Source organism: Lutjanus erythropterus, chromosome 15, assembly GCF_056507025.1.
Source record: "Lutjanus erythropterus isolate fLutEry1 chromosome 15, fLutEry1.hap2, whole genome shotgun sequence".
NCBI lineage: Eukaryota > Metazoa > Chordata > Actinopteri > Lutjaniformes > Lutjanidae > Lutjanus > Lutjanus erythropterus.
Window position 1 is genome coordinate 9189408 of NC_139331.1, and position 21297 is coordinate 9210704.

Consider the following 21297-nt stretch of genomic DNA (forward strand, 5'->3'; position numbering starts at 1 on the left):
ATGGCACACCATTGGGGAACCACTGATGTAGGTTACCTAGCTAGTTAGCTAACTAATTTACTTCAATCTAGCTAGTTAGCTAGCATTTTGCTAACATTAGCTAACTTGAGATGTGACTATATGTAACTTTTACAGGTTCCCCACCTACATCTTTTAGCATATCTAAGTACACACACACCTGACGTCCATGCCAAATCTCAGGATCACTGGGTGAAAAAAGAGGCTGCCAAAGCGTGGGAAAACTTTGTTGACCGACCAATCGACTGACCTGCCGACAGAGCAACCTAAAGACTTGCGTGTCGATGCTAAAAAAAAAAAAAAGAATGACAAATGCTTCAAATTCTCAGTGCTTTTTAATTTGTGTTTGACAATATATTTCATCTTTTTTATTGCTATTACAAACTCATTCCCCTAACGCTAATCCCATCGCCATGACTCCATAGCTTCACGGATAAAACCATTAACACTGGTCGTATGCCAACACTCGGGCAGGAAGGAAATAGGGACTTGGTTGAGTCGAACCAAATGTAGCTTATTCTTGTGAGTTTATATTCCAACAAAGTGCCAAAAAACATGGAAATTCCAAAAAAAAAAAAAAATCTGCCCAAATACACGGGCTGAACGAGACGATTTAAAAAAAAAGGTATAAAATACTCGTACATAACTCAAAGCACACAATATCATGTACATCATATAACCACTGTGTCACCACTGGAAGAGAGGGTTGGAATAAAGAAAACAGCCATGTACGTAGCAGTCTAATACAGTGGAGCTACAGGGGCAGTAATATGACCTTTGGATAAAGTAGGAGAGTATTGTAGGCTTAGCACATCACATGATCAAAGTCGGTCAACAGTTAGCACCATCGCAGACTTCAGGTTTCAGGATACAAAGATACAGAAAAAACTCCATTTGCATTTCTTTATAGGAAAGAAACAAAACAGGTTGAAAGTAAAAAACACATGTAGTAAAAGAACAGCTGGCTCTCAGGCCCTGATTTATATCCTCTTTTTGATAAAAGTCTCTTTTATCACTCATTCGTTGTCTCTCACGCTCTGTCTCTCTCCATCATGCAGCTGTTTAGTCGGGGAAGCGCTGGCAGGCTTTTTTCCAGCGGCAGGCGGTGCACCACTGATCCTTGCGCTCCACTCCGTACACCTTGCGGCACTTTTTGGCCTCCCCGCGACCCTTCCTGCAGATGCAGACAGACACAAATGGTGTGGATGAGAAGCGATGCGTGAGGGCAGGGAAAGGAGAAGAGCGGCGCCGCACACGCTTGATGTAATCAATCTCTATAAAAATGAGACTGAGGGAAAATAAACTGATAACAAATGAAGAGGCGATTGAATCAGTTTTATCTTTCCTGGCCGAGCCGTGGAAATGTGATTTTACAGAAGGAAGCAAAGTGGGCGATAAAATGACAACCTGGAGGAGAAAGATAGTGAAATCAAAACAGAAAACAGTGGAAAAATGCGTGCACCCAGACCAATAAAGCTTCATTTGTACATTTAAAGGTCCAGTGTGCAAGATTTGAGGAGATCTATTCTAATATGGCAGCAATTCAATATAATATTCACAGGTGTGTTTTCATTAGTGTATAATCTCCTGAAAATAAGATTGGCTGTTTTGGATGCTTTAGAATGGACAGACAAATCAAACACTGGCTGCAAATAATGTGAATTTTAGCAAGTTTTGCTGCCACTGTAGGTTCAACATATTTGGAAGGGGAGGGCGAGGCAAGCAGTGTTCAGTTGGTTGCAGTCTGCACCCTCACCACTGGATGCCACTAAATCCAACACACTGGTCCTTTAAACTTCAAAACCCAGGACCAGACCACTATTTGGATATTTGAGAAAAAGTGTGAGCAATTTCAAGCTAATATGCCAAATATTCCCTTTTATTCCAACTTTTCATTTGTGAGGATTTGATGCTTCTCTCAGTCTTACAGGAGAACGAATTTAATTGCTTTAGATTTTTGTTTTGTCAGTCAGACAAAAAAAAAAAAAATGATATCACTTTGGCATTTTGGAATTAACATAGGTGTGACCACGTTCTTCTGACATTTTATAGACTTCACAATTGAGTGATAATAATTGGCAAATCAATCAATGATAAAAATAATAGTTCTGATACAGACTTAAAGTCTGGCACCTTCATGTGGATGTCCAACCAGTGTTCATGGTAAATATATTCAACTGAAGCATTAAATTCCTCAATGCCTGCTGTCCAAGAAAGCTGAGTTCTGCTGCAAACTCTGTTGTTCCTCCCGTACCAGTGATGTCACAGTGACTTTACTAGTGTTAAGGAAGAACTACAGGCTATTTCAGCTTGGATTTTAGTCTCCTCCTCTCACATAAAGCCATGTTTTTGCCAACAGAGTAATAGCTATAGGCTCGGGTGGTGATACACCACAAGATGTAGTGGCGGCGTCAGAAGCTTGGCGCAATGCATCCTGGTACACATAGGCGCTGCCAGCACAGCTCCACGAGCAGAAGTTAATTTTCATTGTTAATATACAACACAGTAAGGAATTTACTGGTTCAAGTGACTACATTTAGCAACAGCACTGATTGGACATTCACAGAAAAAGTGGTGAATTTCCAGCAATAACTGAATTGAAGTTGCTCTTAAATTGAGCTTGTGGGAACACAGTTCTATTCTTTAAGTTCGATCTGTCGAGGAACACAAAAATGCTAATTTAGAAAAAAATGATAACAGTTATTAATGCTATGATGCAACTTAAAATACGATTGGCTGCCTTTAATTCACATTGATGAATTAACACCAACAGGGTCTCCTGAGCTGGTTTGTGCAGCTGTGGACGTGAGTGTTAATACTTTTACCATTACGAGTACAGAGAAATCAGTAAATCGTATAGCATTATAATAAAACAAAGACAAAGAAGGAGAACAGACTACAACACATGCACAAATTCCATCTCGTCCCATCCCACCTCATCAGCTTCAACTATTTTTTGTGATTTCTACTTAATAGCAAATGTTGGCAGGCACACTTAACTGTGATGTGATATAAACATCGCCTGCTCAAAGTTAGTCTGTGAGCATTTAGCTCAAAGCAGCGGCCCTAGCATGGCTGTAGACTCTTGGTTGGGATTACATTTTTAAGTAAAAAGTGTTAGAAGTGAAGCATTGAACAGGAACAGGAGCGGGTAGGTGATGTCTCACCTGAAGGAGCAGTGAGTGCGGGAGGGTGACGCACTCATAGGCTGCAGCCTGTTCTGTTGGAGCCACTGTTCCCCGACACTGACAGACCGGCAGCGAGGCTTCACCATCTGAACAGACACACAACCGCACACTGAGCACAACAGCCGCCTCCAAAACACAGGGTTGATTCATGCTCTCTCTGACAGCAGGTTCTAATGTTAAAATGAAAAAAGAGACTAAATCATGTCTATCAGGCAGGCGAACAAACAAACAGATGTGGACAGAAGACCCACCGGAGTGTTACTGTGGACAGAGACGGAGGTGGAGGGCGTCCAACCCTGGCAGCCGGGGCTTCTGGAGGCCACAGATACCTGGACGGGGCTACAGGCCTGGAAGGAGACAACACAAGATTCATCAAGCCTGTGAGACCAGAAACCGGCCGACAACCTGATTCATATGAACAGTTAGTAAGTTACAACCTGCTTTAACTGATTTTCTGGCCACTTGGTGGCAGCAGAAACAAGGTGTTTATCAAGTTTCTATGGCGAAACTGTTAGCTTACACATTCTGCAGACACAGAACTACATCAGCATTCGCTTGGAGTCATTTTTTCTGAGTTCTTGGTGATTTTTAAAATTTTTTAAATATATTTTTGGGGGGCTTTTATGCCTTTAATCAAGGTTAGATAAATGCTGCACCATTTTCACAAGCTAGTTGCTAGATTCTGTTTGGTTTGGTTTTGATCACTGATTATTCGTTTCAGTCACTGTTCATGCAAAAATGTCAAACATTTGCAGCTTCTTAAATGTGAGGATTTGCTGCTTTTCTTTGTCATTTTTGACAGTAAATGACAGTAAATTCATTTGAAAACATCACTTTGGGCTCTGGGAAATTGTGATGAGCATTTTTCTTAATGTTGTGACATTTTATGGACTAAACAACTAATCGATTAATCATGAAAATAACTGTTAGTTGCTGTAAAGTTGCATGTGGTAAAACCATAGCAATGAGCTGAATGGCACTTAATATGCTTTGCAGAGCTGAAGGGAAACCAGACAAATGTACCGAGCTTGTTCACCTTTGTGCATTATAATTATTTTAATGCACTGGTATCAGATCAGTACCATTTCTCTAGCTACTGCCCCAATAGACCCTTTTCATGGCAGCAATACTGATATGAAATAGTAGGGAAAATACACGCTCCAGTTCCATTTAGTGTGGCAGAGCCAACACAGAGTCCCATCCCTTTTTGCTCTGTGCAGTTTAGCAAACTTTGTAAGCTAAAGTTAAAGTAAAACTAAAGCTAACTAGCGTGCTAATGTTCGTAAAACACTAGCTAACTAAACAGCTAATGATTGATGCAGATTAGCTAGCTAATTAGCTAGCATTTTGCTAACATGTGAGGGTATGTTGCTTCTACAGGTTGCCCAGCAATGTCTTTTAACCATCATCAAAATGTTCAAGCGCAACACAGCATGCAGGAAACAGGAAAGGGGATGACAGAGGTAAAAGGCTTGCTCAACTGTCATTGGAGCACAGAACAAAAAGGGGTGGGACTTATGAAGTCAACACCCTGACTCTGTTTGACCTGAATGTACCTGTGTGTCATATCAGTATTGCTGTGGTGAACTGTAGCTTTCACCCGGAGATAATAACACATTATGCTCATGCTGTCCCTCTTAGATTGGCTCTCTGTTCCAGAAACACGACTCCAACACACTAATTCCTTGCTTGAAACATTGATTTTGTCTTCCTTGCATCAGCTGAGCTTCCAAACAGTTACAACTAATCCATTTATGGCTTTTGATTCTGTCCAGTCGCTGTGACAAACAGGCAACATCCGAAATGCCACACATTAAATGATCTCTTCCTGTGAAGCCGTTGCCATTCCCTCTGTCCCATTTCTCCTCCCCGTGCAACCCTGAACTCTCTGAACAAAGCACATTCCTCCCCAGCCCACGGTGCTGGACAGAAGTGGACGGGGAGAGAGCTGGTTGAAAATGACGATGGCGAGTATCCGCTGCGTTCAGCCTCTAGTTACAGAGAGGAAACACGTGCCAGTGTGAGTTTGACGCTGTGGTCAGGCATTCCTAACCACGAGCCGCCAGCAGCCTTGACACACACACACACACACACACACAGTGAAACACTGCTCAACCAGCAGCACTGACCCACAATTCAACCCACACTCTTGCTCAGGCAGGACCCCACTAGATTCCTGCATCCATGAGGAAATAAAAGACAAGTGTGTGTACAATTATTTAACATCTGTATCAATTACGTACACATAAAGGGACATCTTTCAGAAAGTTTGCAGGATGGCTGTAGCATGAATATATGTGTACATGGAGTCCTAACCGCTGTACAGCTACGCCGAAGACATTGTGTCGTGTTTTTCTGCCGTTTACAGGCTGGTGAGAGTCTCGTCTCCTTGGGGGAGCGAGCAAGCAAGCCGACAGCTCACTCTCTCACTGTCACAAAGCATCCATTTACAGGCTCAGTGGAACAGGGTAAATGCAGGTCACCAGCGAAATGTGCTGCTTTGTGATGCATAAACAAAGTTGTAGCTCATTGGCTGGTTAGAAGGGGGTATCGGCGTGGGCGCGCCGGGTAAGGAGGACCTCTGAAACAACACTGCAGCCACGTAACATGAAACTCCAGTAGCATGACGACGTTCTCGAGTCGTTAGATTCTGTTTTCATTTACAGCCTGGTTACACGGACGCTGCGCCTGAATGTGAGCAAAGGGAAGCCATGTTTGGAAGGTAAATTCCTGTGTTTACTCACCTAAAATCTACGCCTGACATTTAATAATTCATGAGAACAAGGGCCATCCTGTCTCCTTTCATCGCTCTCAAACAGCTTTAGCCACAAAAACACAGCCTGTTCTCAGAAAAGGTCTCAAAAACAAGGAAGTAAACAAATATTTAGTGAGTCTTAAATCTCAGCTCTTAAATGTCAATAATAAAACAGGTATGTTGTGCCAAAACTCAATATGACCTCAATAAATCTCTGATATTAAGATAAAGCATCTTCTCAGAATAAAACAGCATTTAGATGATGATAATCATTTTAATAAATCATTGAATGGGGACTAATTCAATTATTTTAGGGGAGCTAGTGACATTCTTATGGCCAGACATAAGAGGAAAAAATGAGCAGAACATTTGTATTTTATTTCGCATTTTGAGAATGAAGTCAAAATGTTGAGGAAAAAAGTCAAAATGGTACTCTGACTTAGCATTTCCCAAAATGCAAAAAAAAAACCAACTTCCTCCTCTGATTTATTTTTCCTTTTTTCTTGGTACTAATACTGTTCAACTCAACTTTATTCTCAACTTTTTAACTTCTCAATATTTTGACTTTCTTCTCTGCCTTTTCAGCTTCTAAAATTTATTCTCAACATTATGACCTTACTTTCGACGGTTCAGCTTCTCAACATTCCAACTTTATTTTCAAAACTTCAACTTTTCAGATGTAATCTCAACATTTCTACATTATTCGCAACTTTTCAGCTTCTTGATGTTTTAACTTATTGTCATTTTGAATTTATTCTCAACATTTCTTCTTTTTTAACATTTTGATTTAATTTAGACATTTCAGCTTCTTAACATTTCTACTTCGCGTGATTTTGAATTTATTCTCTGCATTTCAAATTTATTCTCAAAATTCAAAATATATTTTTTTCCTTTATTTTGGGCCCAATACTCATCTGTACGTTCCAGGTGTTATGACTGTGTACGCAAATCAACATCCACCCACAAATAACAATAATAATTAATAAATCTGGTCAATCATATGAAAAAGAAACGGGAGATCTTATTATTGGTTAGATGTGACACATTCTAAGATGTTCTGTCAGCGCTCCACCACCATCACAATCAGGATGCAAAAACCTCCTCAGAGACCGAGGGCCACACGGCTGCACACACCTGATAGAGATGCTCCGAGTGGATCTGCCAGAAGCTGCTGGGGGCCGACTGGCTGAGCGGGCTGGGCCTGCTCGGGCCGGGCCCGGAGCTGGAGTTGGACCTGGGCCTGTGAGCCGGGGGGATCTGGAGCCCCGAGGCCGGAGGAGAAGCGCAGGAGGCCCAGCTGAGATGAGAGGACGAGGCCTGGCCCAGAGCCTGCTGGGAAGGAGCTGGAGCGGAGCTGGCGTCCACGGTCTCACAGGAGATCTTGGTGTAGTAGAAGTCCTCTTCTCTCTGGGACTGATCTGACCCACTGCTGTGTGTGTGGCCAGAGTGTGTGTGTGTGTGTGTGTGTGTGTGTGTGTGTGTGTGTGTGTGTGTGTGTGTGTGTGTTTGGCAGATGGAGGGACAGACCAGTGGACAACACAGAGAGTAGAAAAGAGTGAGCTGTTTGTTTGGACCGTTCTTGAATTCAGCACTGACTGTGGCCCACATATAAAATCTCAAAAATGTTTCATCACTTCCCGACACTAAGTCAGAGCTCTTCCACAACCTGAAAATTTTATTCCCTCCTGTTTTTTTAATGTTGTTTTGCAGCTCAGAAATGTTCTACTGGGCTAAACTGTCTGGTTTTTACCTCACCTCAGACTACAATGGAGGACTGGCTCCAAAGCTCAAACCCACGACTGTCCAACTGATAAAGTTTCCTCATAGTCTCACCTCTGTGATAAGAGATACACCTCCATAATCCCTTCATATCCTAAAAACTACATAACAAGTAGGAATCTTGCAATTAACACCACATATGAATAAACATTAAGACACTTTTGGCATAGACTGAACTGGCATCAAATATCTCATAAGATTCATAATCTTGTTGATTAATTATTTAAACAGGCTGTTAAACAGGAGTTAAATCCAAATATGGACTATTTTAGACTATTTTATTAAAGCTACGATCTTGTATAGTTGCATTTGACCATTTGAGAACTTTGTCATTTTTTGTTAAATGAAAAAAAAAAAGATTTTTAAAAAGTGAAATAAGCTTTGCTCCATGTTCCAATAACAGCTCTACCTAGCTAGCTAATCTGCATTATATCTATTATTAACTAGCTAGTCACATCTCATAGCTAATGTTAGCAAATACTAGCTAACTAATTTACTTCAATCTAGCTAATTAGCTAGCATTTTGCTAACATTAGCTAACTCAAGGTGTGAATATATTGTTGCTTTTACAGGTCCCCCAGCAACATCTTTTAAAAATCTCCAAAATGCCTAGCACATAGCACAGGAAACAGGAAAGAAGGAAGTAGATCGAGGTTATGTTGGGTACTGAGGTCGACTGTTATTGGGGCACAGAGCAAAAAGGTGCGGGACTGAGAAGTCACACCTTTCCTGGTTGACCACCATGGGACGTGACTTAAGAAAAAATATGAACTGTAATCAACAGCAAGAAATAAATCATTTTTTCTTGATTCCATTTGAATTGTGCCACGAGTTATTCATATGATGTTCTCCATCTTAAAACATAATTTTCCAAGTCAAGAAAGTTAATGTTTGTTGGAAAACTGTTGAAGTATCAGATTGTGAAGATGTAATTAGAAAGACTACACAGTTACGTAAGTGATGTCATGACTTTGTCCCTCCAAAAGCTAACGTTAGCCGCTGAAGCTATGATGCCTGTGTGTTTTCGTACTGTGATGTAGTCACACAACAGAGGTTCTCGTTTGTTCTGCCTCTTCCCGGCTGATAAAAGGATCAGGAGTCGCTGGACAAAACACTTCAGCTAAGATAATGTAAGATGTGAAGGGGCGGCGAGATTGGTGTTGGTGACGTATATTGTGCGAGACGAGAGAGTAGTTCGCTGAGCGGGTTCACGCAAAACTAAACTTGTAAAATTCTGTTTTAAATTGACAAACATCATACGTGTAAATCATGGCACAGTCCAAAAGCACTCAAGAAAATAATTTGTCTCTCACTACAGACTGTAGTTCATATTTTTTCCGAATTTAGGTCCCATGAAGGGACGCAGCTTACTGAGACATTCCAACAAAAGCAACATCCATTCCTAATAAGCACATAACTGATTGTACATGGAAAAATCCCGACTCACCCCAGATGCAGCACACGGATATGTCTTTTTATTCCGACTGAAGACGTTAGCACCTTGCCACAACTGGGCCACAGACACTTGTAGACGCCTCTGAAAGAGCTCTGTGAGAGAGAACACAGCACAGGTGAAGTGCAGGACAAGAGGCTGGGACAGAAAATAAAGAGACATAGTGTACACAGACAGAGGCTGAGAAAACAGTCTCCTAGTCCTCCATAACATTATTTCTTTGTTGACTGTAGAACACTTTCCACCGCATGGTGCCAAACCCTCGGCGGTAAAAACTTTTAAGGGAGCACGCACAGCCTCGTACCTTTGGCTTTTTGGCATTAAGCTCCTCTCCCTGCTCCAGTTCCATTTGCAGGCCTTCGTCGGGGCTGCTGTCCATCTCGGTGACGGACGGCGAGGGGGCGGGGCTCACGTTGCCGTGGTCCCAGCTCCAGTAGCCGCTGCTGCCGCTGTCGGAGAGCTCGCCGCCGCCACACTCCATGTCAGCTGGCGACGATGAGCCGGCTGGAAAAACAGGAGGGTACAAAGTTAAAAAAAAAAAGACTTTTCTTTTTCACCCTCACAAATTATAAATCATTTTCTCTCAGTACTGTAACGATGTAAACATTATAAACATGCCATCATGGTTATTTAAATAGTCTCTGTTCTTTGTGGTTAAAATAGACACTGTCCATTTGGGACTGTTGTCTCTGTCTGTCCTACAGAGATTAGCAGGTGTCCCACACTGGTGCCAAGGTTGTGATGTGTATCTATTTTCTGAAAGTTTCACCACAATTTACCTCTTATTCTGTTTACTTTTTACTGTTCCCTGGTTACTGATATTTTATATTTTACTTTGCCAAAGAAAATCTATTTTCGACTCAGACAAATGAGCTCATTTTGATCAAAGTCAGACACAGAAGTAGACCCAGTAGTAGCTACTATTACTATCAGTCCTGTGAGTTTCTTTATTTATCTTGTGTTATTAGTACAGCAGGATTTTACACACAGTACTACTTAAAGTGAGACTATGTGGATTTTGGAAATTAAAAAGCAATGAAGTACAATCAAAATCAATTCATTCCCCTCTTGGTTTTGTTACTGCAGCCTACCTTGGTCGGTTGTGACCATTAGCAAATGTTAGACAGATTAAGAAGTTGGTTTATTGGCTTTAAGACTCTTACCCACTTGTGATAGTGTTATGCAACATTTATTTACAACATACTGTTCATTACAAATGCTAACATCATAAAGTCTCAGGCATCTAAAATTACTGACATTTGACTCTATTTTTCTAGGCGGGATATCAAGAGTCACTTTTGGTTTTGCATGAAAATGCATTTGCTTGTGTCCCACTGCTGGTTCTCCTGCATGCGCCAGCCTCACAAATTATTACTTTTTATTACTTACTGCTTATTTTGACTTAATAATATCATTTATATTTTTTTAATATTTTTTAAAAACATTACATCTTGCTTAGCTAACAGAGCTCATAAGACCTGGTGGCCAAACAGAAAAGGATACAATGTGATTTTTCACAACCTGGCAACTCAAAATCACCTGAAGTGACCTTTAATATATTAGTAAATGTTTTGTTTACCATTAAAGGACCAGTATGTAAGATTTAGGGGTAAGTATTGGCAGGAATGGAATATAATATTAGTAAGTTTGTTTTCTTTAGTGTATAATCACCTGAAAATAAGAATTGTTGTGTTTTTCGTTACCTTAGAATGAGCCTTTTATATCTACACAGGGTGAGGGTCCTCTAGCAGGGCCATCATGTCGCCATGTTTCTACAGTAGCCCAGAACAGGCAAACAAACACTGACTCAAGATGCAGCCTTTTGCATTTGCCGTGCATTTCAAGGCCACCATAGGTTCTTCTACACACTTGGAAGGGGAGTGTGAGGTGAGGTGTTAGATGCCACTAAATCCTACACACTGGTCCTTTAATTAAACCATGAACTCTTCACTGGCTCTTCGCTGTATAAAGCATGCTTTAGTAAAGGTGGTGTGCGTGTCTGTGTTGGTGAGGTGAGACAGACCTGGTCCAGTATCTGTCTGTGGAGGACTCTGGACCACCGGGCTGCAGGACAGACTGGTCAGAACCATCGCTGCCATGATCTCATCCATCTCCACTGACTCCGGGCTGCGGAAACTGGAGGTAACATGAAAACAAATACCCTTAGACTCTAGTGTGACGAACTCCACTGTCACACACACTCACATACACTGTTATCCCTCACCTGTATGGCGCCTCTCCAGGTGCTGATGCGTTGCTGAGGTGCATTGTGGGTCCCACAGTTTGCACAGGAGCGCCCAGGTAGCTCCAGCCTCGCTCTGCCTCTCTCTGCGGCAGGTGGACTGATGTCTTGTTCTTACGATGGCTCCTCTCCACAAATGTTTTCTCAGCCTGGACACAGCTCTGTGTGTACACCTTCACACAGAAGTCATGGAACAATGAGCAACCTGTTCAAACCAGTCTTACACCTCCAGTCAGCAAATGAATGGAAACTGGTATGTAGAGAGTAACCCAAACTCTGTTCATGCTTTATTTGGACTAAAAGTGTTTGATGCCCTGAAACTGACTCTCACTATTGCCATGAATAAATGATTTAAAGGGTCACTTTGGTATTCTTCAACCGTTTCATTCTTTATTTTCCAATGTTTTTGTGAAGTTTTTGAAATTCGTCCAATATTGAGCAAGACATAAGGTAAGGTATAGTAAGGTAAAGTGAGGTAAGCATAAGGTAGCATAGCATAGCTTAGCTTAGCATAACCCAATGCAATGTAGCATAGTGTTGACCTTTTTGTTAAAGAGTAACAAATGTTTTATTGCTCTCATCAAATCCACCAGACTTCCTTTATAGAAACAGTAATTTTATCATCGAAAAGCATCAAACTCGGAAGAAACAAAATAAAAGTCGCCATATATGGCTTGTCTTTCCACTGTTTAATCAATCACCAACTCTTGTTCAGTTGAAATTAATAATAATTTACCACTTGAGATGTGAAAATATCATGAGAGGTGCAAGAGGGAGGTTGGACATCAGAGAAGCCAACCCCCCACCCCAAAAGATTACTCTTTAACAACATGGTCTCCCTCTGTAGGGATCCTTTCCATAATGTTGTAACTTAGACACTTAGAATAACATTCAGACTGTGTTTGTGGCAAAAAAGCACTTTTAGTCGACATACTGTGACTTTGCAATTGACCCTGACCGGTTGAGCAACCAGCAGAACCTCGGTCAACGTTCTCCTTTCCTGTTTCCTGTACTTAGATATGACCTTAGACGACCCATAAAAGCCACATATAGTCACATCTTAAGTTAGCTTGTGTTAGCAAAACTCTAGCCAACTAGCTAGCTAATCCACACCAACCATTTGAATTCCAATCCATCAATTGTTAGCTAGCTAGTTATTTACATTAGTAACAATTAGCTAAATGTTAGCTATTAGTTAATGTTGGCTTGCTACTTAAGATATGATTATATGTTGCTTTTACAGGAAATGAGGAACTTGACCGAGGTACCAAGGTTGCACAACGGTCCCTGGAGCAGAGAAAAAAAGCATGGGACTTGCAGCTGACGGGTGCAGCGGTCTCGCTCAATGCTGACCAAATTTCAAAAACTGTTGTCCCTATCAGTCAGTTAGACACAAATACATGGGAAAATATGGTCCAGGTTGAACGTGAAGTTACCCTTTAAGAGAATATTTCCTGTCCATGTGTGGCGTCCTGCCTGCAGACAGCACGACCTGTCAGTATGACAGTGTGACAGGAGGTGGGTGACAGTACTTCATTATTTCTCACACAGGGGGAGGAAATACTCATTGATTTGTGGGACGTCTTTAAAGTTACGGTGGTGTGGCCTTTTGCTTATTTGCTTATTCATCCTATCATCAAAATGCACCCATAATGCAATGCTGTTATTCACATGTGTTCACCCAAACCGCCTGGAGGACTGAATGGATGCTAAGACAATGGCGGTGTAGATAAACGGTCGAATAAGGTGATAAAATACATGTGAATCGACACATCTCTCTCCATCCACTCACCAGAGTCTGCTGTCTGTCAGGCACGTTGCACTCGTGCGTCGTCGTGGAGACGCAGGCCTGTGGTCCCGACGGGCAGACAGACGTCCCGCCTGGCCCTGCTCCAGCTCTGTCCTCAGGTCCCATAGCTGCCATGGTGCTGCTGCACACAATGAGGGGACTCAGCACAGTGTCACACCTCCCTGCAGACAGGACACCAGGGACAGCATGAGATCCGGACCAAATCAAAATATCTGGCTGCGTTTTCGAATGTTTCCACAGTGACGCAATATTCCTAAAACTGCTTATTGAAGCACAGCACTTCCATAAAGTTAGGGAACACATGAGAGGCAGATTAAAAAATAGAACGATCAAAACTGAAGCAGCAGAGGTCGAGATATCGTGACTGTGAATCTCTAGTAATACTGTCTTCAAATTCGCCATGTTCTCATGACTGCCATTTCCTTGTGAAGAGCTCAAATATTGTACTGCTGTGCTCTACATTTCAAGTCATATGGAAAATTGCTATCATTTCACCACTTACTGATCGATCAGCAATTGAAAAGACAATGGATGGTAAAAATTTGGAGGGACATTTGGCCATATTAGCTAACATAAGCTAACATAGCATATTTGATAATAGCTAACGTTAGCATTCACACACATCCTGGATGTAGAGTTACATGATATGATAGATAAAGCATAAATTAATTCTGAAATATCAACATACATTTTGGACACACTGATTTGAACCTGGAAGTCATGTTTCTTACTGTTTCTTTCCTAAGTATGTAAGCAAAGCAGCTTAAATTGCTATGTTAGGTCAAATCATACATACATTTTTCTTGTCATTCACTTGTATGAACACTACACCCAAGATTCTCACAATGTGGTACATGTACCACTGGTGGTACGCAAGCTCTTTCTAGTAGTATGCGGAGGAATGTACATCTTTTAAAAGTGAAATTAAAAATTTAAAAACATGAAATACTATCAAAATACTACCACAAATTCGAATGAAAATTTATAAAATATTAGGTCACTGAAATGCAACTTTGTCTTTCCTGTATTTTTTTTTCAACCTCAGCCTAACTGCAGGTAGTTACAAGCTAAACTGAGATGGTGAGATAGTAAGTGAAGCTATAATGAGCCACTGTAAATTAATGCGTCAAAAACACAGCAATCGTGGCTCCAAATGGGAACCATTGCAATCACAGGCAGAATATTTCAAGCAAGCTGTGTCGAAAATGAAGCCAAGCATAAGTCCTGCTGGCTACGTAATAAGCGTTGGTGAAGTGTCCTGCTAGCACAAAATGCTGCAAAATAGTGAGGTGGTACTTGAAGAGCTTGTAAAAACATTGAGAAATACAGCACTACACCAAAATATGCATTCCAGCGCGCAAAACGTCACATAACGTTATTGCTTAGGTGGAGAGACATCAGGACAGTTAACGTTAGCCTACGTGACAAGTTTGATTACGTTCAGTGTGTTTAACCTCCAGGCTTAACGTTAAATACATGTAAGTACCCAGGATTTGTATTGATATTTCAGATTTCATTTACACTTTTCCTATCGCATCACGTAAATGGCAATGCTAGCTAGAAGTGGTTGAATGCTAACATTAGCTGTTGTCTCACAATAGTTAACGAGTTATCAAATACATTGTTTTAGCTTGAAATATGGCCCAACGTCCCATAAGGTCAGGAGTTCCACGTGAAGTCAGTATATATATGTCTAGCTTCAAAAATACTGGTTCCTACATTTCCCATAATGCATAGTATCTTTCATTCAAACCTCCCTGCCTCCTAAATTTCCACTTCAAACTCCGCACCTACAATCTGTCTCGAGCTGAATCCAATGATAACCCTGATGACATCATTAAGTCCTACTCTTGACAAGCAAACTGAACTTTGTGTATAAAATTGGTAGAGTGGCCCTTTAACCTGTGTGTTTCAAGCACCCTTCACATTATATAACATTTCCCATAAATGTAGTAAAACAGTAGGTAAAGTTGAGCGAAAATGCTGTAAATTGGCTTCTTTCTTAAAAGCACAAGTTTAAAGGTTAAAGGTTATTTTCCAGCAGGATGAATATGCTCACAATGAGCCACGCTGCCATCAAAAGATAAATATTGTGCTTTCTCTGATGAATAAATATTTTGATCCAAACAGAAGGCAGCTTCCCCGACTAGTGAGTGTTGGCAGACTCTCCTGCACTCATTCCATCTTGCATCTCTCTGCCTGACAGCGCAGAGCGAAATCACCACAGGGGATTTGAAAATGATTGCAGGAATCTGAAGTGAACACAGACTTGTGTGGATTTAGATAGCGGCTAAACTGAAATCTTGCTCTTAGTTTTGTTGTCTACTCCAATAGAGTACGTGACTGATAACGCGTTCAGGAGACGTAATCTGCACGTTTGGGTGCATTCACTGTGGCCTGTCGCCCATAGAAGTAAAATGGGGGCAATGCTGCATTCAGGGCGCGTGGGAATAATGCTGAAAAAAGCATTCGCCATCTATGATTTATTATGTTTTGAGTGTTATGGCAATTTTAGGATGTCAAACTCGATGACTAGAGTTTCCTGAAGAGTCTGATTGGTCCTGCCCAGTTATTTTATACTCAAAGCACATCTTGATACAGCTAATAAATAAATAATGGCAATAATGGAGTTGGAGGAAACTAAAAATGCCAGCTATTTTTTTGCTTACGATTTGCAGATGTGAGGCTTTTCTCAGTTTTATATTGTGCATTGAATATTTTTGAGTTCTGGACTAGTTGAGACAAGCAAACAATTTTAAGATGCTGCCTTGAACTCTGATGGCATTCTTCACTACTTTCTGAAATTTTGCAGACTGATTAATTTAAAATGAAAATAGCTGTTAGTTGCAGTCTCAAACTATGGAGGACCAAAACTGCCAAAATAATAAATAAATAAATGAATAAATTACTCAATACATAAACTGTCCCATTGAATGCACCAAAAACACTGTTAAAAATAAAGGTGAGCATGAATTAATTTAGAAAATGTGACATAAATTGATATCTCTGTGTGGGAGCAAGGCAGGTATAGCAGCCAAATGATGAAAAGCTGACCCCATGACACACATTGAATGACAACCTCCTCATTCGCATAAAGAAGTTAAAAAAAAAATAAAAGACATAAATAAATTTGGGGAGATCCATTTGCAGATCCATGCTAGGCAACCCAATATGAATATTCGGATGTAATTCCTTTTTTAATACCCTTTTTTTGTAATAAATTACATATGCCTACCATGCAGCTGGTTAAGAGCAGTGAGGAGTCAGCAGTTGGTATAGATTATATAAAGGTTTTATAACGTTTTTCAGGGTTTTTGAAAAATTGTTAGTCATTGCAACCACTAAAGGTTCATGGGCATACAGTCCTAAATGTGCACAAAAAATAGTAGGCTGATAGGTCCAGCGGTACACAAGATTGGCTGCGGACAACCTGCAGTCTCGTTGGTCAGGCGCACAATCACACATGATTGAGCGCATGATGTGCCCCAGGCATGATCAATAAATAAAGCAGAACATTAAGTAGGAAAGTAAAATAAAGGATATTATAAAGGTAAAGAAATACAGAAGCAAATAAAAACAGAAACACTGATTTGCGTTACATTTTATACATTAATTCATGCCTACATTTATTTGTATATATATTTGTATTTACCTTTCAGTGTTTGTGATGATGATGATGATATTATTACTACTATTGTTATTATTAGTATCATTAATATTATTGTTGTTGTTGGTGTCAAACATTATTAGTTAATTGAAAAAACCTTCGCCTTTCAACGAGAAAGCTCAACTCTCCTACTCCTCTCTATGCACCCGAACGCAGCATAAAGCCCGATTTTGCCCACCTCTCCACCAATCAGCGTCCAGCTTCAGTAGTAAACAAGTGGCAGAGTGTAGGCGGAGAGCGGCCGCTGATTGGTTAAACCCTGATTTTCTGATACACACCCCCTTTCTGACAACGTGTTCAGACACGAGTTTCGCCGGGAGGGACTGAGCTGGACGAGAGAGCAGGCCTAATACTGAAAATAACCTCTTTTTAAACGCAAAGACAAATAAAAACACAAAAAACAAGTCGAAATCCAACATATGACACATCGTGGAGCGATTAACAGAGAGATGAAAATGTTGTGTGTGTATACAGTGCTGCTAAAATTACCACTCAAACACATAACGTCATCCCCCCGCTGGTGTAGTAGAGGTAAAGGCAATTAAACTCATCATTATGGACGTCTAATAAGAGTTTACGCACATTTTAATGTGAGGCAGCGAAATCCCCGAGAGTCCGTAAAGTAAGCTCCTGCACGTTTGATGCACTTTGATAATAGAGCTTTAAAGGAAACATTTCACACTTTCCCCAAACAAAAATAACACCAAGATTGATTATAATGCAGTTTATGATGTGTTTAAAGACAATAACAGGCTGTAGTTTATCATCCTTCAACTACATCCCTGATCTCCACCCGGCAACGCAGATTGAGATCAGGAGAAACACCCCCTCTCCCCCTCCCTCCCTCTCCTGCTCACACCGCTGAAGGAAAACAATATTTTTACTGAGCCCAGTGCTACGCAAAAACACATCCGACGACAAAAAAACTAGATATTTTGTGGTACTCACTCGCTCGGTGTCGCGTCCGTCCCGTCCGAGGTGCAGCAGCGGGGTCCGGGGTCGTCGCTGCCTGGCTTGTCCCGCCGCTAGCCGGCTCTTCTCTCAGTCTGACTGCCGGGGGAAAGAGGGGGTTGGTCGGTCGGATACGCGCCTACGTGCGTCTGCTTGGTGAACCAATGCAGGCGGTGACAGCTGGACAGAGCAGCACAGATATCAACCTGCAGCACAGCGCTGCCTGTGCACAAAAGGATGATCTAGGTGAGGGGTTACCAGAGCAGCGGCAGCAGCAGCATCCTCACTCTGTGTCTGCCTGTCTGTCTGCCTGCCTGCCTGTCTGTCTGCTTCAAGCACAGACAAATCTGTGTGTTTGTTCTCAGTCACATGAGCATCAGACACTGTGTTGATGATTTTGTTTGTCCTTAATAAATAAATAAATGAATAACATATACATCAGTTTTTCTTGCATTTCAATGTACAGAGATATTTTTTTTTGCCACATAATATCCCTTCATTTTTTTTTTAGCATACTATACATATATCAGTGCAAAGAAGCTATATATAATATTCACCACAGATATTTTAAAATATAATAAATTAAGGTCCTGTATGAGTTTTACAGCGGTTCTTTAATAGAATAAAATAAAAAAAGACTTAATCAAGTAATATCACAGTAGATATTGTCACATATTATATGGAAAATGGATAAAATACACCTCAAACTGCCACAGGGTCACTCAGACATCATATTCATGAAGAAGTGCCAATAGAAATACTACAATAGTGATATTTATTGAGGGATATTTCTGTCATATGCAATTTACTGTAGTGCTGCTTGGAGCTGATATTACAGCCATATCAGTCTATACTGGCATAAAACTTTTTTTTAACTGAATATAATGCAGATTGCTTTTATTTGTTAGCTTCATAGGCAGAATTTTTTTGTATATTTTATCCCTTTTCTTATTTCAGATTTAATAGATGCATATATTTTGCTCTATTTGTGTTTTTTATTAATAGTTATATATAATAATTAAAAATACTGGTGAAAATTTACAGATATCATTTTGGACAATAACATTTATTGTCAAACTGTAAAGTAACCCACCTCAATTACATAGCTTTGTCACAAGTGTTAATCTCTTTTAAGAGATCACTGCAAAAAGTTTTATGTTCTGCATAAAGAATATCGGCCAATATAAACCATATCAGAACTATTTTACTCTCTAATATCAGTATCAACATTGACCCCTAAAAACCAGTGTCAGTCAGGCCCTATTACAGATATTAATGCAAATAAGATTTATAAAATATCCATTATACATATATTAGGGATGTAACGATACCAAGAACTCAAGGTATGATGATTTCAAGTCTACAATACAATAATTATTATTATGATATTAAAAAAACAAAGAAAAATGATTAAAACTATTTGTTTTAACTAAAAAAAAATTAGTGTTCAGGCTGCTTTAAAATTTTAAGTTGATTGAACTTGAAGACAAGTTGAGGTCATTTTGTAATGATTCAAAATAAAATTTTCTAGTCAAACTAACTTCAGCGAAAACATGTTGAATAAGATATTAAGCTGAACCAACAACTGTTCAGTCACACTGACAAACATTACAAACAAATTTGACTTCTTTTCACATTTTCTCAGTTTGTTTTTTCACACTTGACTCATCTTTAAGTGTGTTACTGTCACACAGAAAGTTTTCATCATATATGTTTTTGTCAAACTACAACAACAAAGGCCTCAGGAGAGTTTTAACTCCAAAACAATGTATGCTGGGAAGTCTGCTGATATGCTAATCATGGTTCTTTAGAAACTTAATTTAATGAGTTGATTGAACTCTGTATAGTTCATTCATTCAAGTCAAAAGACTTCAAGTTAGAAAAACTCTATCAAAAATAAATACTATAAGTTTAAAGTTAAATTAACTTTAATAAGTAAAATATTGGAAGTCTCTTTATACAATAGAATAAAAAAAATAAAATTAAATAATTAACCAAGTAATATCATCACAGTTCAGTACAGTATCCAGATATTTCTTTATGGCGATTTTGCAATATTTGACATTTTATTACATCCCTAATAAATATGTAAAATAAGGTCAGTCAGACATCATTATTGAGGTGAAAATGGAAATGACATAATAGTGATATTTATTGAGGCATATTACTAGTTTATGCAGTTTATTGTAGTGCTGCTATTACTCTGATGAGAAAGACCTCTCAATTAAATTTTATTTTAAAATGCACACACACACACACACACAGAGAGAGAGAGAGAGAGAGAGAGAGAGAGAGAGAGAGAGAGAGACAGAGACAGAGAGAGAGAGATCAGTGATCCAACACCTTCAAGCACCATTAACAGTTTTAATCAAATATTTCAAAACTAATAAAAGTGCTGACACCATGGCACACAGCCCATCAACCCCCAACATCACATGATAAATTCCCTGTGTAGAGATCAAACACTACTTGCATGTGTGCTTCCAGTATGTGTGTGTGTGTGTGTGTGTGTTGCAGAGCCCGTGCCTGTGTGTGTGCATGTGTGTGTCTGTGTGTGTTTGAGAGAGCGGATTAGTGTCGGCTGTCTGCACCCTCTCTACCAGACATCCAGTCAGCAGGGATTTTAGGGTCTGAGCAGCGACACAGTCAGACAGAGAGGTGGAGAGAGAGAAATGCAATCCTAGTCCCAATCTGATTCCTAAACCAGACTGAATTCCTTCTCTTCCTATTTCATTCATTAATGACACCATGTAAACTCGACGGGCCTTCTGTTGACTGCCTCGACCGGTTAGACAGTCTGAGAATCTTGATTATATGAACAGATAATGAATTTACATAGCAGCAGTAGATACCTCAAAAACATTTACAGACACTAGATAGTAGATTTTAAAATTTTTGTACTATTGTACAATAATAGGTATCAATGATTTTAAAGGTCATGGTCACGGAGCAAATGTTGAACACACTTGAGATGGATGATGCTGCCTGCAGTTTTGGGTGGATCCTGGAAACTGGCTGAAGTCCAGTTTTAGGTCATGACATGATTGATGATGCTACAGGTCTGGTGATTGCCACAGAAATTAAAATTCATCCTGAGTGGAACATAAATGTTTGTACCAAATTTCATGACAATCCATCCAAACATAACTGTGGTGGAAAAAGTTGGGGGATCACTAAAGTCAGTATGATTCATTATTTGGAAACCATGGACATCTGCACCAAACTTTATGGCAACCCATCCAATAATTGTTGAGGAACGTCACTAAAAATCAACTTGTGCTGTCAAACTCATGGTGGTGCCAGAGGGAACATCAAAATTAGGTTGGTAAAAAACACGTAAGAACTGGTCACCTGTCGAATTTATACTCCAAACAAATAGGGGGCAGCATATCATTAGAATAACCACTAACTGATGCTAACTGTATCTGTTGTTA

At 40.1% G+C, this 21297-nt stretch overlaps 1 protein-coding gene across 3 annotated transcripts; it reads right to left on the reverse strand.

Moving 5' to 3' along the window:
* Nucleotides 1–334: 334 nt before the first annotated feature.
* Nucleotides 335–18162, reverse strand: znf395b (zinc finger protein 395b). 3 transcript variants are annotated; one of them, XM_084737794.1, is made up of 10 exons: nt 17861–18161; nt 13228–13406; nt 11418–11608; nt 11217–11329; nt 9498–9697; nt 9188–9288; nt 7096–7387; nt 3458–3553; nt 3186–3292; nt 335–1192 (listed from the first exon to the last, which is right to left on the reverse strand). In XM_084737794.1, the coding sequence occupies exons 2-10, from the start codon at nt 13357–13359 to the stop codon at nt 1081–1083; spliced, it is 1344 nt and encodes a 447-aa protein (XP_084593920.1). In that variant the 5' UTR covers nt 13360–13406; nt 17861–18161; the 3' UTR covers nt 335–1080. The 3 variants fall into 3 exon arrangements, with proteins under 3 accessions (XP_084593920.1, XP_084593919.1, XP_084593921.1); XM_084737793.1 differs by having other exon boundaries at nt 7096–7390; nt 17861–18160; XM_084737795.1 differs by lacking the exon at nt 3186–3292 and having other exon boundaries at nt 7096–7390; nt 17861–18162.
* Between the last annotated feature and the right edge of the window lie 3135 nt (nt 18163–21297).